The sequence below is a fragment of the Diceros bicornis genome, chromosome 35 (genome assembly GCF_020826845.1).
Source record: "Diceros bicornis minor isolate mBicDic1 chromosome 35, mDicBic1.mat.cur, whole genome shotgun sequence".
NCBI classification, from domain to species: domain Eukaryota; kingdom Metazoa; phylum Chordata; class Mammalia; order Perissodactyla; family Rhinocerotidae; genus Diceros; species Diceros bicornis.
The window spans coordinates 30,901,764-30,927,637 of record NC_080774.1 but is presented as its reverse complement, the minus strand read 5'-3'; the positions used below and the strand labels follow the sequence as shown (position 1 = coordinate 30,927,637).

At 48.3% G+C, this 25,874-nt stretch overlaps 1 protein-coding gene across 1 annotated transcript; it reads right to left on the bottom strand.

Annotated features, from left to right (window-relative positions):
* Window positions 1–560: 560 nt before the first annotated feature.
* Window positions 561–25,687, bottom strand: SNAP29 (synaptosome associated protein 29). The gene is made up of 5 exons (XM_058532061.1): window positions 25,305–25,687; window positions 16,281–16,477; window positions 11,665–11,750; window positions 9,574–9,672; window positions 561–4,932 (listed from the first exon to the last, which is right to left on the bottom strand). The coding sequence occupies exons 1-5, from the start codon at window positions 25,539–25,541 to the stop codon at window positions 4,775–4,777; spliced, it is 777 nt and encodes a 258-aa protein (XP_058388044.1). The 5' UTR covers window positions 25,542–25,687; the 3' UTR covers window positions 561–4,774.
* Window positions 25,688–25,874: the final 187 nt, after the last annotated feature.

Below are 25,874 nucleotides of genomic sequence, written 5' to 3'. Positions count from 1 at the left end.
GACTAGCCAGCCATCCTTCATCCTACTCACAGGAGCATCTCTCAGCAGTCTACACAGGGGGTAACCAAGTATAGTCCATGGGCCAAATTCAGCCCACCATGTTTTGCACCTCCTATGGTTTTTACATTTTTAAGTGGTTCTAAAAAAAATCAAAAGAATAGTATTTTGTCACATGTGAAAATTATATGAAATTCAAATTTGTGTCCATTAATAAAGTTTTATTGGAACATGGCCACTCTCACTTACTGTCTTTGACTGCTTTTGTGTTACGATGATGGAGGTGAGTAGTTGCAACAGACTGTTTGGCCTGTGAGCCTAAAACATTTACTCTCTGGCCCTTTATAGTTTCCTGAACCCTGATCTAGATAGTGCTGCAGAGTGGGCAGGGAGGCAGGAGACAGACTGGAAGAGTGCTCTGACAGAAGAGATGAAGGTTTCAGGAAGGAAGCTTGTTCATAGGGCTAAATGTGGCAGTGAGGACCAAACACATGAAGAATGAAGACTCAACAAGGAGGATCCCCTCCACCAAATCTTTGAAAATGACTATGTAGGAGACAGAATGTGATTAAAAAACAACTTCACATTTTATTTTATGGAATATGGTCATTTGTTGAGTTGAAGGCATGGAGCATAAGAGCTGTTCTGATACAGACTCTGAAAAAAGCCCCCCTCCCATGAGCACTTTTAACGACTAGCTCATCATTCTGTACACGAGACATTTCATTTATCAGAGCTGAAGATGCTTAAAAACATTTGTAACTTTAAAAATTCTGCAGAAAAGGCCTATGTGGGCAAATTATAAGAGTTTTACTAAGTTGGTATAGTGTACATTTAAAATTAAGTACTCACAAAAAGAAGTTAGAGAAATTAAAGTGCAAGTATGTATTTTTTTCTTGCCACTTGAGTTAAATTGAGGTTTCCTTTCCTACAGAATGCAAAAAAGACATCCACAAGGCACCCTCACTGCTGTTAAGTTACAAATCACCAGATGTTGGAAATAGTTTCCTCCAAGGAGAACGCACTTATTTTTAGGTTAGTAGCCACTTAACATATAACTAGAGTTAGAAAAGCTACTTTTGGGGCCAGCTCCGTGGCTTAGTGGTTAGGTGCGTGAGCTCTGCTACTGGTGGCCCAGGTTCGGATCCCGGGCGCGCACCAACGCACTGCTTCTCCGGCCATGCTGAGGCGGCGTCCCACATACAGCAACTAGAAGGATGTGCAACTATGACATACAACTATCTACTGGGGCTTTGGGGGAAAAAAGAGGAGGGGGATTGGCAATAGATGTTAGCTCAGAGCCGGTCTTCCTTAGCAAAAAGAGGAGAATTGGCATGGATGTTAGCTCGGGGCTGATCTTCCTCACAGACACAAAAAAGAAAAGCTACTTTTTTTGAAGGCACAGCTTGTTTCCCGCTCAACTGTGGAAATAAAAATCTGTCTTACAGGGGCTGGCCCGGTGGCGTAGCAGTTAAGTTCGAACGTTCCTCTTCAGTGGCCCGGGGTTCACCAGTTCGGATCCTGGGTGCGGGCCATGCTGAGGTGCTGTCCCATATAGAAGAGCTACAGCTCTAAAACTATGATACACAACTATGTACTGGGGCTTTGGGGAGAAAAAAGAAAAAGAGGAAGATTGGCAACAGATGTTAGTGCAGGGCCAATCTTACTCAAAAAAAAAAAAAAATCTGTCTTACAGACCCCATCTGGCAAGAAGGACAAGTTCACTGGTCTTGTCTGTTGCACCAAAGCCCACCCTATAGCCAACCCCAGCCAGAGCACCTCTCAGTGTCTCCATGATATGTATCTGGTCTAGAGGGTAGAATGTTTTCTCTTTGATCATAATTATCATGTGCAAAGATTCTAGAGGCTCCTCAGTTCTTTGTTTTCTACAAATGCAAGCAACTTTGCTTTACAGAGGTAGCATCAGCAACTGGTCCTTGGTAGGCATGGGTGCAGGGGTGAAGACACAGCAGAAAGAAGCCGCTGGCCAGCATGTAGCTTAGCAACAATACCTCAGCCAAGGCTTTAGAGCAAGAGGGTCTGAACAAGAACAGAACAAAATGTATGAGGCCCTCTAATGTGTCAAAGGAAGACAAATTTCTAGAAAAGTGAGGGCAACTCTCCTTCCATATGCTTGAGGGGAAAGGGGGAGTGATTGGCTTCATCAATCCAACAAGACAGGGAAGGTACATAAAATAAGGTGCTACTTTGCTTCAAGTCAGTTAAATCACTAATCCCATTATGCAAATGGAAGGCCGCTGAAGAGACTGTTTAGCAGTGGCCTTTATGTGTATTTATTTGAAAAAATAAGTTTAGGTCTGAGGTATAATGACTCATCTCCATGAGTCTACGCCTGATGATGATAAACAGAAGAATGAAAGGTGTTAGAGAGAAAAAAACCAGAAACAATTAGAATGAGTGGAAATGCACATATGGGCTGCTCCGCATTCTGGCTTTGCGCTTTTGATCAGCCTTTTGGCTGAAAGCCCTGTGAACTCATTTAGTTTGGGCTGGGTATACATTTAAAATTTTCCTTTTACCAGTTATCAAGAGAATAATCATGGGGCCGGCCCAGTGGCTTAGTGGTTGAGTACGCGCGCTCTGTTGCTGACGGCCCGGGTTTGGATCGCCGGTGCGCACCGACGCGCCGCTTCTCCGGCCATGCTGAGGCCGTGTCCCACATGCAGCAACTAGAAGGATGTGCAGCTATAACATACAACTATCTACTGGGGCTTTGGGGAAAAAAAAAAGGAGGAGGATTGGCAATGGATGTTAGCTCAGAGCCAGTCTTCCTCAGCAAAAAGAGGAGGATTAGCATGGATGTTAGCTCAGGGCTGATCTTTCCTCACAAAAAAAAAAAAAAAAGAGAATAATCATGATGAGCTCATCTGATAAACAAACATCTAATCTGGTTACCTTTAATGGTGTCCTTATATCCTGGGATAGTCATAATGACATGGATCAGACTCCCTGAGGTGGCTGGAACACGACAGAAAGCTGTGTCTGCCAATGGCAGCTGTCAGCATTCAGGAAGGTCATGCATTATGGGATGGAACAGCCACATAAATACTGATGCATTGCTATAGCACTTTAAAAAGAGAGGTTTCCTTTGCTTTATTTATAAGCTACACAATCCAAGTGGTGAAGGTCACATAGCCAGTGCCATGTTTCAAGGTGAAAGGCACTGTTATTTTAGTTTCTGACCTAATCTGTCTTTTTAAAGACACCATCTTCAAAATATTTTAATTTGCTTTTTAAAAAGACAAGGGCCTTGGGGCATCAATTATTTTGTTGGAGATACCAACACAAATTTATTTAATTATAGAAATTAATTTTAATTAATGCTTTTAAGTGATTCTTTTTGTAAAATGAAAGAAAAGAACCAGCTGGGTCAGTTAAAATGCTAATGTCCGGCCTTTTTTTTTTTTTTTTAGCCAAATCCTTCCATACAAAGTCAGCATCGGGCCGGCCCTGGGGCGTAGTGGTTAAGCGCGCATGCTCTGGGGCTGGCAGCCCCAGTTGGGATCCCGGGCGCACACTGATGCACCGCTTGTCAGGCCATGCTGTGGTGGCTTCCCACGTAAAATGGAGGAAGATCAGCACGGATGTTAGCTCAGGGCCAGTCTTCCTCAGCAAAAAGAGGAGGATTGGCATGGATGTTAGCTCAGGGATGATCTTCCTCACAAAAAAAAACAAACAAAAAAACAAAGTCAGCATCATTTGTGGAGTTCCAGTTCTAAAACTGAGTGGCAGAGAACCAAGTGATGAGTCAAGTCATCTTGCAAAAAGTGTTAAGAAGAGTGGGTGGAAATCCTGGACGGGTCAGGAGACCCCAGCCACTGAATAAACTGCCATACCCTAGGCCTGGTCACAGTGATCCCCAGAGGGGTGCAGAGCTCAGGAAGGAGGAGGTGGAGGAAGACTAATGCTTGGCCGCAGTCTGTGTGATGCTCCATCCCCACAAACTCGAAAGAGTCCCCAGTCGCCAGCCACGCAGCCTTGAGCCAGTGGAGAAGCTGTTCCCAACCATGGACACAGTTAGAGAGGAGAGCGTGTGGGGAAGAATGGCTCACCCAGTTCCCTACACATTCCCAGGCAACACAGTGAGCAACGCTGGTCTGAACCTCTCCTACTAAAATGCATGCTGAGGGCAGAGGGCAGGAGGGGAAGAGGCGACATCCGTCAACAAAATAGCAAAGACACACTCCTTTTCTGAATCTAACACTGATCCTTTTCTAGGAGGTTCTGAGAATCATGATGTGGTGTGTGTGTGTGTGTATGGGCGGAAGTGGCTGATGACTGCTAAACAAAGATGTGGGAAGGGCTTTTCTCCCATGAACAACTGGCTCACACAGTCCCTTAGACTCACGGTAAGGCCTAGGAATGAGAAATACAGCAAACAGAGAAATAGAGGTTGATGGTTCCAAGACTGAAATTCCACCCATATCTTTCTATATGCTCATTAAAGCGAGAACTGCAGCCTTTCATTCTCATTCCAGCATGGTAATCAAAGGCCCAGGATATTCAATGCCAGGCTACTGTGCTCAGATTAAAACTCTAAGAACTCAGTTCAAAGAAGAGAGAGAGCTGTTGGCTCTAAGAAAATGTAGGACACACACTTCTCATCACAACAAAATCTCTTAAGACCCACTCCCTTATAACATTTGCAAACGCATGTTAAATTACATACTAAAATAATACATGAAATTTCTTGGGAGTTTAAAAGAGGATCTTTCAAATCTTTTCACCACAACGGAGTGAAAATCCTTCTCTGTCTTTAAAGTTGTCGAACTTTTCTTTCTGTGCTTTTTATATTGACATCTAACTTGTCCACTTTGGCTGTGAGGCGGTCAAGAACGTCATCTTGTTCCTCAATTTCCGTCTGCATCCCCAGGGCTATGTCCTTCAGCCGGCCCAGTCCCAAGGACAGCTCATCTGTGGGAGAGGGAAGGACACACAGGCCTGAGCAAACAGTCACAGCATCAGGAGCTGCTGCTTGTTCCCTCCCAGGTGCTCAGCAACAACCGGATTACTGAGTCCTCTTTCTCATAAGACAGGCTAAACTCCAGGGCTTTGGTTACATTTTCCAAAACACATATAAGTAAAATAAATCTGTTTACTCAAAAAGTAATAGTGCTTAATATGTAAAAGCCATTCCTCTCTCTGCCACCCACCCAAGATAATCACTGTTCCTATAATGGTGTCTGTCCTTCCAGTGCTTTAAAAAATGCATATAGATCTACATAATTTTTCAGCTGCCTCTGAACCTCTACTCGGTTGCTGCACATTGTAAGATCAGCTAGCACCTAAAGAAAAGAGAAGCACGGAGGGGCCTGGAAAACACGTTCCCTTCCTAGACCCCACAGTGAGTACCTGGGAGAGGTTGGTTGGTTACTAACAGCCAGACCCACTGGCCTGCTCTTCAGGAGCAAAAACCCCAAGTCAGTCGGTAGAATTCAACAGTGCCAGCTTTCCTTCCTTCCATCTCCAGCTCCCTAAAGCTAGATCAAGCACAGATCCAGAGTGGCAAATACGAGGATCCTCATTTGGAAACACATCTGAGAGACAGACCTGGGAAGTCCTGTCCAAAGGGAGCCCCTGCACCCAGGCTGCTCCAGCCCTAGGCTCCCTGCTGGAGAAGGCTGCACCCCACAGTCCACTATGTAGGTGGCAGGAGAAATGATGGCTCTGTCCTTGCCCTGCCATCTGAGTGCTCTCCCAGAAAACACATTGAACTACAAATGTTTCCACTGGAGCCACATGCTGTGAGGTCCCTTTATGAAGAGTCACACTTCCCCACATTCATTCATGCATTGCTACCACTTTTAAAATCCATGAACACATCAATTCTGCGAAGGTTCTGGGCTATGACAGTTAGCTTGCATTTTCCAGAACCAGGCTGGCACTATTCCCTTCACTTACTTTGTGGTCAGGAAGAAGACAGTGGCCTCTGCATAAACTGGGTGCAGAGATCTCTGCAACCCAGGGTCCCCATGTCAAAAGGAACGGAGTGGTGAAGGTGCTGGGTTCCTTCAGAGGTGCCATCTGGGCTGAGCCCCAGGTAACTGTGGAATATACCACTTTTGGCAAAGGTTCTGCTCTTGCGAGAGGTTACATCACTATTGCTGAAATTCAAGTTCAAACACGACGTGTGAGAGCCCCACTTCCACCAAGGGGAAGTGTAGTATGGGGGGGAATCCAGGTCAATTCCACTGGGTCTGAGTTCAAATTCTGATCCTGCTCCTTAGGCATGCTCTGGCCTGCCCAGGACCCAGACCCCAACCAAGGTGAGCCCCCACAAGAGGAGGGCCCCCAGGAACGGCCCAGCCACAACTAGTCACTCTGGTGCCAGTTTCCCTCTAAACTCATTCTACTTCCTTTCTCAGGCTTTCCACTATTCGTAATAAATATTTTACTTCTGTTTCAAAAAGTTGTAAAAATCAATCTCACATTCATTTTTAAGAGGGATGATGCCTGTAAGGACGTGGTCAGCCCTCGGAATCCATGAAAGGCTGACTTGGCACAGATGACATAAAGATAACTGAGGGTGTGGGGGGAGGAGACGTGCTGATTGGACTGTGGGGTCCCCTTATGGGGCTGTGCACCCTGCAGAGATGAGTCCTGACTTAACTGATTCCGCCAGGGGGAATGGTAAAGACTCTTTCCTGGGTTTCATGATAGCGTGATGTGTACATGTGAAAGGGGAGTGGGAGTGGGGGGCATGCCCAGAGCTGCTCTCTGCTCTTTTACTAGAACAGCAGGCCAGGAAGGAGCCAGAGGGAAGAGGGGAGAGGTGGTGCTTCGTAAGCCTTCTTACTGCTAAATTAAAGATAAAACATTAAGAGAAAAAAAGGTCAGACTACACAAATATTTGGCACTGGCACCATAAAGCTAAGCAGAATCAGGTTTGTTTTTTCAAGATAGCCTTCAGTTCTACGCTTCTGGAGTTTACTGAAACCTATGACCTTGTATTCCAAGGAGAGTAAAACCTTGAGGTCACCCCAGGCCTCAGGAAGCTTGTCAGCAGTTGGGACAGCAAATGACAGGCAAATAGTTGTGCTGAGATAAAAAGTGTAAAGTAAAGCCACTAAGAAAGGCAGCCGCCCTCAGAGGGGGGCCTGCACCAGTCCCTGAGACAGAGGGAGGGCGTGGTAAGAAGGGAAAAGCTAACCTGCCAAGGGCGAGTAGGCGTGGCCTGTGTCAGCAGGGCCCACTGGCTGTGCTCTGGAGTCTCCCTCTTCCACTCTAGCCCTCCGCCACACTCTAGGCTGCGTCTTGCTCACCTGCCTGAGCTGCAAATCCTCATGCCAACTGCACACCCTCAGACTCCAGGGGTGGGCCGTACTTACCCTTCTTCTCAAGCCACTCTCTGAATTCAGTACCCTCCATAGGTCTCCCTCCCCCCGTCCCCCAGCAGGCACCAGTGACACCCTTTCTCAGTGGGGAAACCTTTGGTCAGGAGGACCGAGGGCTTTCAAGCCCCTTTGTGTGTCTCTGGAGTGGTCAGACCCCAGCAGATGCATCTTCTGCCTGAGGTCTTTGGCTCCAGAGGGCAGAGTCCAGAGGAAGACGCAAGAGGTGGCCTTCTGGGGCTTCCCTGGACTCTGCGGGCAAAGGGCAGCTGGGGCCGGGGCGGAAGCCTGCCTGGGTGTGGAGGGTGCTGAGATGGGCCCTCTCTTCTGCTGCCGGCGGGCACGGGCCATGCAGGTCTAATTTGACATTCGTACTGAGGGGAGCAGTTGCGAATTGAGGGGAGCAGTTGCGAGCTGCGGGTCATGAAATTACAGTTCTTTTATTTATTTGTTCTTGCTTATGTCTATTGTCCATGTCTTATTCCTGCAAAGATTTCTTTTAATGCTTAAAAGGAAGATTCTATTCCCTGACTCAGTAATTCCATTTCTAGTATTCTAGCTACAAAACGTGGCCAAAGATTTCCTTGGAGGAATGGACAAGGGATTATATGCTGTAGCCAAAAATGGAAATAACCTAAGTGTCTGAGAGTGGGAGATGAGCTGTTAAAGTGCTGCTTTTTAAAGAAATTTCATGGGAAAAATTAGGAAAGAGTTCAAGATATAAGCGAAAAAGCAGGATACAGAAATGTATATACTGAATGATCCCCAGTACCTTTGACATTGATTACACACGTGTACATATGTACATGAAAAACAGAAGGAATGACACCAAATCACGCTGCTGGACAGTAGGATTATGGGCGTTTATTTCCCCATGGCACTTACCTAACCTTCATAATTTTCTACAATGAATCTACATACTCAGAAACAAAGGTTAAATGTTACTAAAAAGAAAGAGCATGGATATGCCTCATGTGCCGTCCTGCTGTTTGCTCAGGGCTGCTGGAAGGGGCACCGCTCTGGGCAGACCAGTGAAGGGCCCAGGGCGTGTCTCCTCCTGGGGGGAGAGCAGGAGGCAGCCTGTGCACAGACACCCAATATGCACCTTCATGGGTTTTGGTTTTGTCTCCCACTAGATACCTTTAGAGCAGGGGGAAATTTTACTTTTTATCTCACCCACTCTGCCATCTCCTAATGGGTGGGAGACTGACGAGTGACAAAGGTAGCCATGGGGGAGCTTCCTGTTCCCGGAGCAAAGGTCAGAGGAGCCAGAACATCTGAGATGCCACCTAGAATAAACTCATGGAAACTGCTCAGGGCCAAGTCCTACTGTCAGCACACACTCCTCCACTTGAACTTCAAATAACTGACTTCTTCCCCTTCGTTCAAATAATAATCACTGAGCGCTTGCCTACTAGGCCCTGGGTATAAAGTAGTAACGATCTGACACATTCCTGAGTCCCTTGAATTTATAGTCCGGTCAGGAAGACAACAGATAAGCCAGTAGATAATGATTACAAACAGCAGAGACACCACACTGGGAACAACAGGGTGCTCTGAGAGCAGATAAGAAGACTCCACGTTAAAGTAAGGCTCATGGCATGAGAAGGAGCCCGCAAAGAGTAGGGAAGAAGGACACTCCAGGCAGAAGGCGGCAGTGATGAGGGAAAGTGATGAAGGCAGGAAGGATGGAGAGGCAAACGGGGGCCGGAGGGGTGGCAAGGGACCTGGACTGTAGGAACCTGGCTGCATGGCAAATATGCCATAATGGCCACATGAGTGCTAGCTCTTACCAGGCCAGGCTGTTTCCTACGCGCTTTATGGGGTCGCTCATGTAACCTTTCCCCAATCCTCAGAGGCAGGGTCTATTCCTGTGCCTGGTTCACAGGGGAGGAAACAAGGGCTCCATGTGGCCAGGTGGTAAGGATGCAGAGTCCAGCCTGCACTGTGTGGACCCTCAGGGACCCCTGGTTCCTGCTGATGTCACGATCCAGATGAGAGGTAGGGAAGGAGAGAAGTGGACAGACTCCAGAGAGAGTGAGGGGGTGAGATGGACGTGACTTGTGTTGGATTTGACATGTGGCGAGGGATAGGCAGACACCAGGTTTTGGTCTTGAGAGACTGGATGGCTACTGGTGCACTGGCTGGGCTCAGCACTAGCTGCCTGGAAGACAAGTGTCCTGAATAAGTGCCCTGCGGAGGCTGGTGCAGCTTCCAGTCTTACCTAGATTGTCGTCGATCTTCTGGTGATAGGCTCGAAGGTGTGCGTTCTTCGGGTAAGCCTCAGTACTCACAGAAGAACTGGCCCCACCAGGGACAGAGTCTGAGTTTAGAAAGAAACACCAGGAGAATGGTTAACTGACATCTCTCGAAATGATGCTTAATAAAATTAATCTTCAACTGGAAAATGGATGGAAGGAATAAGCTGGTTGGTTCTGAGGCCATTCAAAGAGGTGAGTGTGGGAATGAACAGCGTGCAGGAGGAAGAAGCACTGGGCAGGCCTGTTGGAGAGGGAGAGACGCTTCCTCGGGGGCAGCCCTTTGGAGATCAAAGACCCTCAACCTACCGGTCACCTGGTCAGACCCTGGTACACGATCTCGGGAAAGAGACAGAGATTCATACAAATACCAACAGAGCAGTGGAACTGCAACAATGCAAAACCACACAGGCTCGTGCGCAAAGTCTAAAAAACAAGGTTTAAAAGTAAAAATTGTTATGTTACAGAAATGGGATGATAGGTAATTTTTTTTCTTTTTGAAATTTATTTCTTTGCTGTCTTTTCACTCTAAACAAAACAAGGAAAAAAGAAACGTTAAATAATGTACATTTGCCCCAAGAAACCTTCCTTGAACTTCAGTTTCTAAATGCACACAGAAAAGCCCTGTCATCCCAGTTTATATCTTTTGGGGAAACACCCCTTTCAGACTGAGTGTATTTCCTCCAGGACAACCTACTGAGTCTATTCTACACATATAGTGTCAATTTTGGGTTTTTTTGTGTGTCTCTTAATACACACCACACAAGTTAAAACTCTCTCTAATTCCTTAAAATTGTATCTTCCAGGTGCAGGGCTCCTATTCCACTTCTTCACGGTACGACCAGCTCTGGTTTTTTTTTCCGAGCCTTACATTATTTTAGTTTTCTCTCACTTCCTCCCCTTTCCAGACTGAACTGTGTTGATCTCAGTCTTTCCTGACTCCCAGCTCTTCCTCCATCAGGCTTCTCCTTAGCTGTGTCAGCCACAACAGTGGTGGCTTCTAGTGCTTCCAAGGTGTGTCCTCAAAGGTAGCACAAAAAGCATTTGGTTTCTGGCACCCTTCCAATGGGCCTGGCTTTCCAGAGGTCAACAGAAGTCCCCAGGAGACCTGAATTCCTTTCCAGATAGGGGATATCTCTGGGCCTGTCATTTGATATTAATGGAATGATTTGACACTAAACACATTCTATCTTGCACACCTGTCCACACTCCTGCTTCTCCATGCCCCAGAGCTTGAAGGCTGCATCAGTTTCCTATCACTGCTGTTAACAAACTACCACAATCTCATTCTTCAGTTCTGGAGGTTGCAAGTCCCATAGGGGTCTCATCGGGCTGAGATCAAGGTGTCAACAAGGCTGTGTTCCTTCTGGAGGCTCTTGGGGAAAACCTATTCCTAGCTTTTTCCAGTTCCTAGAGGTCACCTACATTCCTTGGCAGGTAGCCCCTTCTTTCATCTCCAAAGCCAGCAGCATGGCTTCTTCAAATTTCTCTCTGATTCTGACACTCTGTCTTCTGCCTCCCTTTTCCACTTATAAAGGAACTTAAGGATTACATTGGGCCCAAATGGATAACCCAGGATAATCTCCCCATCTCAAGGTCAGCTGATTAGCAACTGTAATTCCATCTGCAACCAGAATTCCCCCTCTGCCATATAACCTAATATGAGTTATAACCTAATAGGTTAGGATGTGGACATCTTTGGGGGGCCATTAATCTACTTACCACAGGGGTTTTCCTGCAGTTGGCTTTTCACTGCCAGAAGAGCTCAGAGCCACATGGGGCAGGAAGTAATGGTGGGTAGGCAGGTTCATTTCCAATTGGACATAAGCCCCTACTTTCTTATTCCACCCTCCACGGGGGAGGGAGGGACGAGCCCAGCTGTAACACACACCTCCAGCTCCCTGAGGGCTGCACTAGGTCCCTAACACCCTTCACCTAGCATGTAGGATGACAGCAGCTGGAGTCTCTGCCGCCCCCCACCCCCTCAGGGCCAACACCACATCCAGAGGTCTCCCCACAGAATCCAAATGCGGGTGGCAGCGCAGGTCCCCACTGACCTGAGTCATTCAGCTTCCTGAGGTTTGGGTGGCTGGCCTGGTTCTGTGCCTCCTGTTCTTTACTTGTACTTATGGCTTCTTTCAATCTTTGGATAAAAGTAAGAAAAAAGAAAACATTTAGAAAGGAAAAACACCTATGACAGTGTAGTCAGTCTCTTCAAATAATGTCTGTGTGAGAAAATCAAATGCCTCCTCTGACCCACGCAGGGATTTCACCAGCTCCTTCTGGGAGCCCTGCTGGCCTCGCAGCGAGCTCCCGGGACACCTGCTTTAGAAGCGGGGCATCTGGTTAGGTGGCTCTCCTTCAGGAAAACCAGGAGGTAGAGGAGAGGCATATGAAATGACCAACCAGGTACTTTTTTTTTGTGAGGAAGATCAGCCCTTAGCTAACATCCGTGCTAATCCTCCTCTTTTTGCTGAGGAAGACCGGCTCTGAGCTAACATCTATTGCCAATCCTCCTCCTTTTTTTGCCCCCCCAAAGCCCCAGTAGATAGTTGTATGTCATAGCTGCACATCCTTCTAGTTGCTGTATGTGGGACGCGGCCTCAGCACGGCCGGACAAGCGGTGCGTCGGCGTGCGCCCGGGATCCGAACCCAGGCCGCCAGCAGCGGAGCACGAGCACTTAACCGATAAGCCACCGGGCCGGCCCAGACAAACGTCCTCTTGATCCCCCACGTACCTCAGAGATCCTGCCCTTCCTTTTGCCCTGCCTCTCTTTACCCTTACATGGATTAGGCTCCGCCCCTTTCCACCCCTGAACCCACGTGGCTGCCCAGCATCCTTCTATGTAATCCTGACGTGCACCTCTCCAGTTAGTCTTTTTTTTTGTGTGTGTGTGTGAGGAAGATCAGCCCTGAGCTAACATCCACGCCAATCCTCCTCTTTTTGCTGAGGAAGACTGGCCCTGGGCTAACATCTGTGCCTACCTTCCTCCACTTTATATGGGACGCCGCCACAGCATGGCCAGACAAGCGGTGTGTCGGTGTGCGCCTGGGATCCGAACCCAGGCCACCAGCAGCAGAGCACGCGCACTTAACCGCTACGCCACCGGGCCGGCCCTCCAGTTAGTCTTTAATGGCTTCCTGCCCACCAGGAGCAAGCCTGGACGCCGCCAGGCTAACAGTTTTGCAGGCCCCAGTGCTCCAGCTATATGTAGACTGTAGCAGAGCCTCCTAAAATCTAAGGATTTCATTACTCAGAAGCAGCGACTGAAGGTCTAGAAAACACAGCTGGTGTCTCTGAGCATGGCTGTGAGCCCCATGTGATGCCAGGCTGGGTGGAGGGGTAAAATGCGTGGCTTCTGAGCCCACCCGGCCACCACCCGGCCTGCACATCTCAAAGCTGACTTTTTTTTCTGTGCGCTCTCATGTACATAGTAGTAATACTTAAATGACGAAAACTTGGTTTCTTTGTGAAAAATGGCTTCCCCAAAGAAAGCCAATTCTAGGGATAGTGATAGAAGTAATAAGAGAGTGACGAAGTCTAAGAGAGTGGTGGCTCTTGGTCAGAAACCAAGTCTTGAATAAATTTGAGAATTTCAAATTTAGAGATGGTTAAATCTACGACCCCAACGAACCCCCCAAGAGCTTTAAATGGAAATAAGAGCGGGCCGGCCCGGTGGTGCAAGTGGTTAAGTGCGCGCACTCCGCTGCGGCGGCCCTGGGTTCGCTGGTTCGGATCCCGGGCGCGCGCCAACGCACCGCTTGTCAAGCCACGCTGTGGCGGCGTCCCATATAAAGTGGAGGAAGATGGGCACGGATGTTAGCCCAGGGCCAGTCTTCCTCAGCAAAAAGAGGAGGATTGGCAGATGTTAGCTCAGGGCTGATCTTCCTCACAAGAAAAAAAAAAAAAAGAAAAAAAGAAATGGAAATAAGAACAAGCAGCTTGGGGCCGGCCCCGTGGCATAGTGGTTAAGTGTGCGTGCTCCGCCGCTGGTGGCTGGGGATTGGATCCCGGGCGTGCACCGAGGCACCGCTTGTCAGGCCATGCTGTGGCGGCGTCCCATATAAAGTGGAGGAAGGTAGGCACAGATGTTCGCCCAGGCCAGTCTTCCTCAGCAAAGAGCAGGACTGGCATGGATGTCAGCTCAGGGCTGATCTTCCTCACACACACACACACAAAAAAGCAGCAGCTTATGAAGCTGTGTCAGCAAGAACAAAGATGGCTTATCAAGAGACAAGTAACACTTTAGAGAAGGCCGAAGGGTTTGTGTGATAAGGATGTACATGGGACATGCATGACTCAACAGAAGTTTGATCAGGAGAAACTTACTTTAAAAGCTTTTAAATGAAAATATTCCTGTATTTATGGACTAAGGGTTTTGACATGATTACAAAAATTTTTCTCACAATTTACTGCATTTTATAGAAGCAATTATACCTCACAGTCATTTTTGCAAATTTAGGGATTTAGGTCACAGGCCATATCGTTGCAGGCAGCGCCTCAATGTCAAGAGCCTGCTGGGCTTCTGCTCTTGAAACAGCCAATGCCCTCCCTCATCCCGCCTTCACCTGTGCTTTGACTGCCTTGAGTCCACCCGTTCCCCCTCCCTCAATCGGCAGGCCCCCACGCAACCTCGACTCACGCAAAAGCTCAGCTACTCTGTGACGCCTTCCTCAGTCCCTGGGGCCAGGCTCCCCCTCCTCTGGGCCTCCACTGCACCACTGCTGACCGTTTGCCTCCCTCACACCTTCCAACAGATGGACCTCGCTCCTGCAGCTTCAGCTCCCAGCCACAGGCATAGGCCTGCAGAGCATGGCGCTCAAGCCCTGTGAAGGACAGAATCCATGCAATGCCACTGGAGCAGCCTTTCCTACAAAGCTGCACAGACCCACTTCAAAGCACATTTGGACAACAGCTGAATTAGAGTGAGTTGCTTCATTTAAAAGTTCCGCTTTTCTGCATTTACTAAGTCATGGTAAGAACTCTACAGCTGATTGGGGCTCATTTATGGGCAGAAGGCCAGGCAGGGTACATGACTTTGGGCACCGAGAGGCCCACTCCAGCTGCCTCACTACTGGGAAGGCTTTGTCAGGAAGGCCTCGAGTTTTCATGGTGCTCCCAAAAAAGAAAGTTGCCCTTGGAGCCCCAAGACCTTAAAGGCTTTTATAGTGTGATCAGGGCTGTGGGGGCCCCGATGAGCCCTGAGGAGAAGCCCTTGGGAAGAGGCGTGCGGGACACAGGAAAGCAGCAATCACAAACTTGCCCGCTTCCCACGTCTCCAACATTTGCTCTGCTGCTGAGTTCATTCGAGGTGGATGTCTTAGTCAAAGTGAACAGATATCTGAACTTCCTGTGGTAATTAAATGTGGCCAAGAATTAGGACACAAAACATCTTTCTGCTTTGTATGTTGAAAACAGAAGAAAAAACAACTCCAGTTGGCAAAAAAGTGTGACATATTTGAAATTAGGGTCAAGCCGGAAAATCGGGGATGAATGGTGATTATGGCTGAGCCAAAAAAAAAAAAAGGAAACAAACTCTCATAACCTTGGCTGGTGTATCCACAGGAAACAGCCCCTGGGGCCCCCACCAACTGCCCGCTCCCCTTCCTGCAGTTTCCTCTCCCCAAGTCCCCACGACCTCACCTGCCTGCTCCTGTTGCTACCACCACCGGCTCCTCTATCTACATTCATTCCTCCCCAGCTCCACTGTGAGCCAGAAATAGTTTCCTAACTTCTTCCCTACTGCACTCCACATCCTGACCTGCGTGGTGGCCACACAGGTGTATACACAGGTAAACAGTCATCAGCTCTCCACTTAAGTTGTGTGCATTTTACTGTACATCAGTTATGTATTTAAAAAAATACCTCTTAAAAAATAGCTCTCATTTCAGAACTAAAAGAGAAACAGAAAGAGAGACGGTTATGAAACCTGTGTAATAACATTACATCAAACATTTTTCTGGGTTAAATGGAAGAAGCAGGCTACAAAACCAAATGAATACTCTGATTGCAACTATCAAAACACTGAATAAGGGGAAAAACTAAATTTTAAGTCTTTGTGTTATGGTAGGTAAGGTGCAGATTTTCTGTAACATGGCTATATTGTTTTTATAATAAAAAACACACAATGAACTGAGATATAAATAGCAGTAACCTATTTTAGCAGAAACAATTCTTTCATCTTTGGACATGTGATTTTAAATGCCCACCAAAATCACATGTATGATTTTATTATATCTTTACCCAAAACTTTTGAGGAAAATAATCTCTAATTTTAAAATGAAAATCAATGGGTAAATTAGATTAGACATGGAAAAGTTGGATATAAAGACTTTTTAAAGCAAAAATTCTGTGAAGTGAGTCACATTTGTACTGATTAAGCTTTCTGAGGTAAACACTCTTTCAAATTACCAGGGTCACAATTACTGGAGCAGTAATTTACTGGAGACCCAATTTATGCAGAATTTGCGGCCTGGATGTCAATGGAGTGAAGGTAATCAGGAGCGCTGGAGAAATGCCTGTTGCAAGATGTTTGGAGACAAATCCCTCCCAACGAGTAACTTACAGGGTTCCTGGATTCCTCAGGCCCCAGATGCAGCCTGAGAGTCCTGGCCATTAGCACTAGACACCATTTAGTGCTATTTCACATCCAGACGGCTGAAGACCACTCACCTGCTGCTGGGCTGGGGGGTGGGGGTGCCATTCTGCACAGGTGGGGTCTCTGCCGGTTTGGATTTGAAATAATTGACAAGCCCCCCAAACACACTCTTAATGCTGTTAATATGCCTCTGGCTGGTCTTCAAATCTTGATCCATCTTGTCCACCATCTTCTCTGTGCGTTCTAAGACTCCTCGCTGACGGACGAGCTCCTGGGGAAAAGGAGAGGTGATGGCATTATATGTTTTTGTTATTTTCCCTCCACCTATAGAGGAGGACCACATCCAGCAGCCTCATCATAAACTGTCAGTGAGCATATACGGGGACAGACACTGTCACTTGTGATAGGCACGCTATCCTTTCTGACAACACATTCCTTTGTCTCTCCCTCCCTGCCCTACCTCTACTAGCTTTCTTCATTTGCTCGAGTCCATTTTCCCTCCTGCCCATATGACGCTGGCTCACAAGGCCACGTTAAGATGGATGAAGTGTGCCTGCGGGGGTCAGAGTAAGGGCCTGGACTGGCAGCAGACCCTCTCTAGCCCTCCCGCTGGCCCTGGTAACCCTCACAGATTTTCACTTGGCACTGCCCCATAGGCTATGGTTCTTTTACTCTCCCTTTTTAGATATGGGAGTTCCATTGGGCCACCTGAGCCACCCAGCCCTGGTCATGTCTTCAAACTCTATTTTGCAGACTAGGCTCTGGCGTCCTTTCTGGGCTCTGTTGGTATCTGATTCCAGCCCATACATAGTTTCAGCTTTAAAATCTGTAACAAGGGTGATTCTGTCACAGGGCCTTTGTACATGCTAGTTTCTCTGGCTGTAATGCTCCTCATCCGGATACGTGTATGGCTCCATTCCTCTGCCCAGAGACTGCTTCCTCAGAGAGGCCTTCCCTGAACACTTTCTCTAAAGCAGAGCTCCTCCTTCCACCCACAACCTGCCCTTCTCCACCCTTGACCTGCTTTACTTTTCTTTACAGCACGCATGCTCCACGAGGCAGGAACTTTCTTTGCTCACTGCTGTGTCTCCAGCGCCTCACTCAGAGCAACTGCTCACTGCAAATCTGCCAAATGGACATGTGAATGATGCTCTGTGGCCATGGGGACAGCCTAGACCTTGTTCCTCGAGAGCTGATGCTTCTGGCTATAGATGTGAATGCCCCACCATAGCAACACTCACTTCCTTTATTCAGGCCAGACTTGCTGCAGCCCCAATTTCAGGCCATTCCAGCCATGTCCCCTCCGTGACCCACCTTTCCAGCCAGAAGACTCCTAAGACTCTCAAGCTCTTTTCCTTCTCCTTCATGAGGCAGTCCCTGCCCTCAGCCGCCTTCCTCTCAATCTTCTAACCCTGCATCTCCCTGCGGCTCAGCAATTACATTAACTACACAAATAATCTTTAAAGATGCTCTCTCTTGATACCTAAAAACAAAGTCATAAACAATTTTAAATAAACATCCTGGAAATTTGAAGGGTAAAAATGAAACTATATACAATAGGTTTGTTAAAGGCCATTTTAGATATAAAGGTGCTAACAGAAGGCTTTTAGGGCACTTAGAGACTCAATGTAAAACTTGAGTTCCTAATGTTTAGTGGGTAAAATTTAAAAATACAATGTATAGACAAAAAAGCTAAAACACTGGTTGAATTTACTATTAGATTCTATTTAACTCTTGTTGGAAATAAACTTCTAACTGCCGAGCTTTACAGCTTTGAACACTTCAATGTTGTTCACCAGCTCATGAGACAAGTCTAAAGAAACCATCAGGCTTTTTAAAGTAACGACAAAAACATTTTCTGGACTGTGTCCTTTGATATGCCAAACAAATCTTGCAAGGGCTAATTTTCAGAAGAAAAAAAAGCACTGCTAATTTTTCTGGAGTTTCTACTTCTTCCAACATCTCAAGTTTGTCATCTTCATGTCCATTCCGAGGTAAGTCTTTTTTGGAACAAGGCGGAGCTATAAATTAGGATTAAAATTATTTTCTCCAGCATTCATGTGTTTTTTGTCAATATATTTCTAACAGTCCTGTCCCACCCAGCATATTTCACATGCTGCAGAAGACAGCAGAATTTGAAGCTGGAGAGGGCTTAGGGCCGCTGGGGGTAGGAGTGGCAGCCAGGGCTCTGCTGTTGCACCAGGAGGCAGGTCCTTGGCTTTCCTGACAGCAAGCTCTCCCATTGCACCTCGTCTCAGGAACCATTTGCCCTCCCAGCTCAGCCTCCCCACCTCGATCTGGAGAGTCGCAGCAGTAACAAGTAGCTGACAAAACCTCCCCAAATTCACAGTGAGATCTCATTTTCTTCTGTTTACAAGTGATTCAGTCTCTCAAACACTCAGCATCTACGTCACTGTGCTGACCAGGTAACGAAACCAAATGTCTGATTTAGATGTTATGATAGAAGCACAGAGAAATATGTGAGGGTGGCTTGTCCTGCATGTGAGGCTGGAAGGCCAGGGAAGTGAGTGTCGCTCTGTTCTCTGCAAGTTTCAGTGAGCTGGAAGCTGGTGTTCCCCTGAAGTGATGTGTTGGTCAGGAGGCCAGCAGAGGAGGAAGTTCTGCTAAAATCCTCCCTGAGAGGACAGAGGAAAGGACCAGACTCCATGTGCTTGCGACATAGTTTTAACCAATGAGGAAGAAGGGCTCGACAGAGCAAACACCAAGAATGCCAGGACAGAAAGGACCTGTCGGGCAGGCCCTATACCCCAGCTGTTACGAAGGCAGACCTCAAACACTTCAGGTCCCAAGGAATGCTCCTGTCTCCCAGAAGGGGTCCAGGTTACGTCTTCTCCACTGGTCCCTGTGAGAATGGGAGGCTGCCGATGAGACCACGTGGCTGTGAGGAGCACAAGCTCTGCAAAGTGCCCTCAGTGTAAAGGGCATATACGCAAAGTGCTCAGCTCAGGTGTTAGCATTATAGGTGATGCCCCCTCTCCCGTGAGCCCCTAAAGGAGTTTTCTAAAGCTAACCTGGAAAAAGAAGGCGGTCAGAGAAAAGACCCGGTGGGGCCGGTGGTACAATGCTGAGGGACAACACAGAGAGAGGGAGGGTCTCAATTCCTCTTTGACTTGTGGCTTCTTGTCAAGCAGAGGGTCCTGACAGAGCAAGAGAAAACCAAAAAGACAGCTGCAGACCTGTGAGGGCACACTTGCCCTACGCGAGGTGACACCTGGCCAGCTGGATTATGTCCAACGGCCCTGTGAGCATCTGAGAATATCGGGGAATCGTTGCGGCGAATGCTCTTTGAAAACACACACATACACATATACACACACACACTAGAGGTGCTGCAAGATAGCAGTCAATAGATATTATGAGCACCTGGCCCACTCTCTGCCAGACACCATTCCAGGTGCTAGGGATTCAGAGGTGAACTAAACAACCCCCAATCTCTGCCCTGATAGAGCTGACAGCCTAGAGGAGGGCGAGATGAGGGAAGCGCAGTCTGATTTTTCATGTGTTGACAACACCGCTGTGCTGGAAATCCAAGGAAGGCAGACGGGTCCTCGCTTCACTGAGTTGACAGTCTTGTGAGGGAGACAGAAAAGAAAGCTGCTTCACATGCATGATCGACACGCTACAAGGGTAGGCCCCTCGCAGGTACTCCTCGCCTAGCTTAAGTGTGGGGTCAGAGAAGTTCCCGGATGGTGTGAGATTGAAGAAGAAACTAAAAACTAAGCAGATAGGGAGTCACAGGTGTGGGTGGGGCAAGAGCATTCCGGGCAGAGGCAGCAGCAGGTGCAGTGGCCTGGGGTCTGGGGCGGTGCGGCAGGGCCAGCTGGGGGAACTGAGAGAGGAAGAGGAACTATGTGCGGGGAGCATGAAGGAGAGCAAGCGGGGATGCCAGCAGGACCAGCAGGGGTCACCGAAGGGGCGTTAAAGGGCAGCAGTGACCACGACACTCCAACTCCAACTCATAGCCAACGCATCTCATAACAACAGAAGTATCTCATGACGACACACGGGAGGGACTCAGTGTCTTCCTTGAATAAGCCACACTTCAAGTTCCTGGGGGACAGGTGTCAGTAGTAAGTTTCTCGTGCTGACCATGTAATTAAACTCGGGTATCGAAGAACACATACGCAGAGGTCAACCTGGAGTCAGTAAGCTGAACCTAGAAACTTGAAATTTCTCTCTGTTATATTACTCCCCTTCCAACGGAGCACGCACATGCCCTGGTGGGGACGCACCAGCAACTGTGCAACATGCTCAAACCCAGGCTCTGTCTCACTGCAGGAGCAGCAGCCATGGCATGGGATAGATGTAAAAACACCAACCAAGTCTTAGGTTATGCGAAAAACCATCGAGGGTGAAGGTGGTAACGCTGGTGCCCCTTGCTGCACGTGTGCAGGCTGACCCAGGCCCAGTAAAGGACTAACTCAGCAGGCCTGGACTGTCCATACCCATCACGTGCCAAAGAAAGGCCTTGCCTGGCTCCTTGCCCTTGGATTACCCTGACGAGAGTGTCTTTGTTTACCGGAATGCTTAGGCCAGACCAGAGAGTTTATGCTAACAATGTGATTTATGATGGGGGTCTTGACTTTTGGAGGGGCTGGAGGCTAAGGTCTACCAGGTGGGCAGCATGCCTACACGGCTGACCTCCAATAAAATCTCTGGACCTCCAGGCTTGGCAGAGCTTCTTTGGTTGGCAATACACTGTGTGTGTTGTCATACATCGTTGCTGGGAGACGTTCATGTCGTCCACACAACCGCACTGGGAGAGAACAACTGAAAGCTTGTGCCTGGTCTCTCCTGGACTCCGCTCTATAAGCCTTTTCCCTTGGATGATTTTAATCTGTATCCTTTTGCTGTAATATACCATAACCACGAATATAACAACTTTGCTGAGTCCTTCTAAGGAATCAATGAACCTGAGGGTAGTCTTGGGGACCCCCAAACAACAGCTCCAAACAGCACTTCCCACTCTCAGAACCACCACCTCAGAGGCAGAAGGCCGGAGAGCAGACAGCTTCTTAGCTTCCTGCAGCACATCACCTGGTCAGCAAAGCAAGGTCCCTCAGGACAACATGGTGGCCATCAGAAGACATTTCAGGAAGGAGCAGCACATATGGCCAGATGCCATGGCTCTGGTGAGGGACATGTGACCCGCGTGGACCGTAACAACCCATCCTTGCAAGGTGCCTTGTTATAGCTAAGAAGCTAGCAAGTTTGCCTGGGATCCCAGAACTTTCCAACAGTTGAATTCAATCATTGATAGTTAATGAAAAATTACTCAAAAAATAAATCCGGAACAGACCTATTGGTGAAGATGTGGTCCAGTGACATTTCTCTATCAGAGTCCTTTACACCTGGTAGAAAAAGCCTGAGATGCATTTCCTGGCCATCAGGAAGGAGATTCACCCAGAGTTACATGGCTCAGTTCATTCTTCCCACTTCAATCTCTCCTCCACTTCCAATTAATCCTCTGCTCCCTCTCTTCTTTTTCCTTCCCTTCCCCAGGTTATTTATTCATCTAGCAACTATCTGGGGAGCCCCTATTACATATAGGGCATTGTGTTGAGAAGTGTGGGGGCAGAAGACTGAGCAAGAGACTGCTCCTCCTCCACGGCTGACATTTGGAAATCTACTGGGAAATTACTTAACTTAGCACCTATCCTTCCCCTCCATCAGCTTTTGCTTCAGGATAGTGTTGTGCTAAGAACCCTGGCCGCATCAGAACCACCACAGGCTGCGTTGGAGCGGGGGGCTCTGGTCTGTACCGCCTCCCATTTGGAGTGGGGAAGGTTCTGCTCTAAGATCAGCTTCCCAGAGAATGAGAGCACTACTCTAAGTCATGGGAACACCCTGAATAGATGGCCGAGATCGCTTCTGTTCCTGAGCTATCAGGGGTGTTCTCCTGTCGCCCACCTCTCTGAACCGAATGTCCAGTGCGGCTTTGGCGACTGTCGAGTGCTGGAAAGACACTAAGAACGTGAGTGCAGCCCTGCATGAGATGGCGTGCAGGATGTGCTGGCCAGGCTGCTCAGTGCATCGTGTTCAAAGCCTATGGAACACTATTCCCTTTCCACTGATGTTACTGCACCAACTGTTCAGGCCCCAGTCTAATGTTTGTTGCTGGACTCCCCTGAACTGAGATCCTGGGCCCCACAAAACTTCACTGGAGCATGCTCAGCTGCCAGAGGGGATGAGGAGAGCCCTGGGCAGGCAAGTCTCCTTGGCCAGGTGGTGAAAGAGTGTACAAAAACCGTGTCCAAGTAGGACGCAAACAGGCTTGCCCAAAAGTGCAAATGACCCAAATGTCCATCATCAGGGGACTGGTTACATAAATAGAAGTCACCCATTCAATGGATTATGACACAGCCATAAACAAAAAGAGCTGCACATTATATGTTGTTACAGAATAACCTCCAATCCTATTACAAAATATGGAGACTAGAATGTAGTAGTCTGTAGTATTTAACTGCTTCAGTTAAATAAAAAAAAGGAAAAAGACCCTAAGTATGCCTTTATAAACAGAATGTCTCCACAAGGACACTGAAGGAACTGATGGTAACCAGGCAGAGGGGTGGGAGGAGACTTCATAACTTTCTATATGTTTTGAATTTTGAACCACGTGACTGGATTACCTCTTCACAAAAATTAAACTTCAGGGAAAAAAAAAAGAAGAAAGAAATCATGCTTCTGAAATGGAGGAAGCTGAGCGGCCTAGAGTCCCTCTATGTTTCTGGACTGTGCTTACCAGGCCAGCTGAGTGCAACCTGCTCTGCCCTGTCTACTTCTCCTCTGTCCTATGGCCGTCATGACCTGTGGCTAGAGTCTCTGTGAGAAACAAGCCGTGCCAGGTTTCACAGGAGGTGAAGGGCAGCTCTCCTTTGCTAGAGGTGACCTGACTATGTAATTTTCCTACTTCTGCCAAGTTGGGACTGAATTATGACCTTCCCAACCTAATATTATTTGTAAATTCCTAATCGTCTATAAAAATCTGCCATGTTTTGGCATGTCTCATAGTGCTGGGTATCCAGCAGGCACCCATTTAACCTGGGAGGTTAGCAGGGTGACCCAGGTCTGCTGGGAGCCACACGGTGCACTGAGTAGAAGGAGAGCTCACCTGCCCTCACCCTCCACCCCGACTCTCAGGGGAATGCAAGAGTGAGGAGAGATTCAAGACAGTTTGCAGACCACGGGGTGGGGCCGGGCGCTGACCATTCCTGCCTCCCAAGGCCTCCGATAATTGAGAACTGATTCAATCCTAGGAAAATTCAAGGTGTAACTATGCTGATGAGAGATCCTGTCATCTGCCCAGTCATGATCACACTGTACCTTTCAGAGCAACGCCAGCTTGGCTCAGGCCAAATCTCACAGGGCTGAGGTGCCACTCTGCCTCTGTTCTCACAGACTCCACTGCATAGGGAGAAAGACCTTCGGGGGCAGCATGGGGCATGTCACCACAATCGGTATGAAACAACTCACATCTATGTTTTTGTCTCTCCTGAGTTATAAGAACAGACCTTCTTTCTGACTGTGAAAGGCCCCTAAGTGCCTCCTCCAGGCCCTTTCCTCAAAGGCATCCTGTGCATCAATTCCCTACTCAGGAGCCCAGGATGGCTGGTGGTGGGCCAGTGCCTTTGCGTTGCCCCTCTCTTCCCTGGGAACATCCCCCCGCCTCCTTACTCCTCTTGTCTAAATCTTAGCCTTAAAAGCCAGATTCAAGTTTATCCTCTGCCGTGATACCCTACTTTGTATCATTCTGATTTCCTACTTCATTTGTTCTCACAGTTTCCAAAGACATCTCTTCAAACAGTTCTTAGTTGGCTTCCTCGGGCCTAGGATGCTCAATCAAGTGATCCCTCCACCAGGGCCCAGAGACCTCACGCAATCCTCCCAAATCTCCCAAAGTCAACACTTTCCATTTAGACTCAAACATAGGAATCCAGTAGATATGAGATGTAAGAACTACAAGACAAACTTCCTCAACCAGGCTAAAGACAGGAAGGTGGGACAATGAGGGATATCCTAACAGGGAGAAGTGGGGAAGGAAAGTAACCCAAGAAAGTGACACTGGGGAAATGCTGGAGATGACTATTTCAGAAGTTAATCAATACACCTCAAAACTGGCTAAGACCATACGTGATCAGGTCAGAATGAACTTTGCCAGAGAAAAGAACTACAAGGAGAGCCATGAAGGAAGAAAATGCTTTTGCTTCCAGGATTATATTTCAAAGCCACAAATGCTTAAGATTAACTATTCTTAGTGATATTATCAATAACTTACTATTACATTTTTTAAAACTTAAAAAAAAAAAAAAGCCCAAACAAAACCATGTCCTTAGTAGGCTGAGAAAAGAATGTGGTGCCTAAGACAGAACAACCCTCACTTAAGATCCTACTCTCTGAAATCTTCTATAGATGGAAAGAAGAACTGACAAAGGTGAATTGGAGCAATGGACGGTCACAAACCACACAGTCTACCTAGGACATCTTCATTTGGATTTGAGAAGTAAAAGTAAAGCCCGAGACTCGACCAAACTCCGGCTATCCAAGCACACAAAACCTCAGCACCCCTACCGGCGAGGTAGAGAAGTGGTCAGCGATGGGAAAGAACTCAAGGCCCATTTGCTCTGATGCTTTCAGACACCAGCAGGCACAGGGTCCTCACTCATTCTGGGTCAATCCGGGAGGAATGGCTGACGGCCCGGGTCCAGGCTTCTGCCCAGAAAATTATGGAAAAGACAAAGACACTCCATTTCCCTACTTGGGCTCTGGTGTTTAGAATTTTTACTTACTTGGACAGTACACATCGTGGAGTTTACTTCTGAACTACAAGTCAGTAAAAAAGAACCAACTAAGCAGACCAATAACTAAGAAAGATTCCCGCGGGCAAACCGTCTCTTTCAAGTACTCAAGATACAAACTTCTTGACAAAGTTAACAGATTATTACAAATCACCATCACCGAAGTACAAGGACCTATTCTAGGCCATCCGAGAACTCTCCAGAGATAATGAACAAAACATTTCTTGACCCAGTGTGACCATGCACACTGGCCGGTCCAGCCCAGCCCTGCTCCCGACTCACCTCGGAAGTGGCGACCCCGATCCTCTCGGAATCGTACATGAGCGACAGGGACCTGCTGGTGCTGGCGGCCGTGGCCTCGGCCCTGCGCATCACCTCCTGCCGCAGGTACTGCTGTCGGTCCGCGGGTGCGCCAAGCCCGTCGGGGAGGTCGCTGGCGTCCTTCCACGGGGTCGGCAGGGCGCGTTCATCCTCCGCGTCGTCGTCGAACGGGTTGTAGCTTTTGGGGTAGGCCGACATGGTGCCGGCGCTCGACTCAGTCTGAGCAGGAGCAGGAGATGCGCGGCCAAGAGGACGAATGGCCTTTCCTGGCCCGCAAGGGTCCCGGCTGCCCTCCCGAGGCCCTCGGGAAGCGCCCACCGCTCCGCAGCCCAGCCTCCCCTGCTTCAGAGCCGCGCTCCGCCCGTCGACTCAGCCGTCGCCGCCGGAGCTCCTTCCGCCCGTCGTGCGCGAGCAGCCCCGCCTCCGGAGCCGACCACGGGGCCCGGCGGCTCAGGGGGAGCCACGCCTGGCGCGCGCCACCGCGACCTACCGCATGGCGTCTCTCCCCCCTCCAGCGGTGAGACCGCCCCG

What these genes read in the sequence shown, in the direction of transcription:
- SNAP29 (XM_058532061.1), bottom strand. Translation starts at nt 25,541, where the DNA reads ATGTCGGCCTACCCCAAAAGCTACAACCCGTTCGACGACGACGCGGAG. An exon ending in ACCCCCCAGCCCAGCAGCAG is followed by an intron (nt 11,751 to 16,280) that starts GTGAGTGGTCTT and finishes TTTTATCCAAAG; the next exon opens with ATTGAAAGAAGCCATAAGTA. An exon ending in GAAGATCGACGACAATCTAG is followed by an intron (nt 4,933 to 9,573) that starts GTAAGACTGGAA and finishes CCTCTCCCACAG; the next exon opens with ATGAGCTGTCCTTGGGACTG.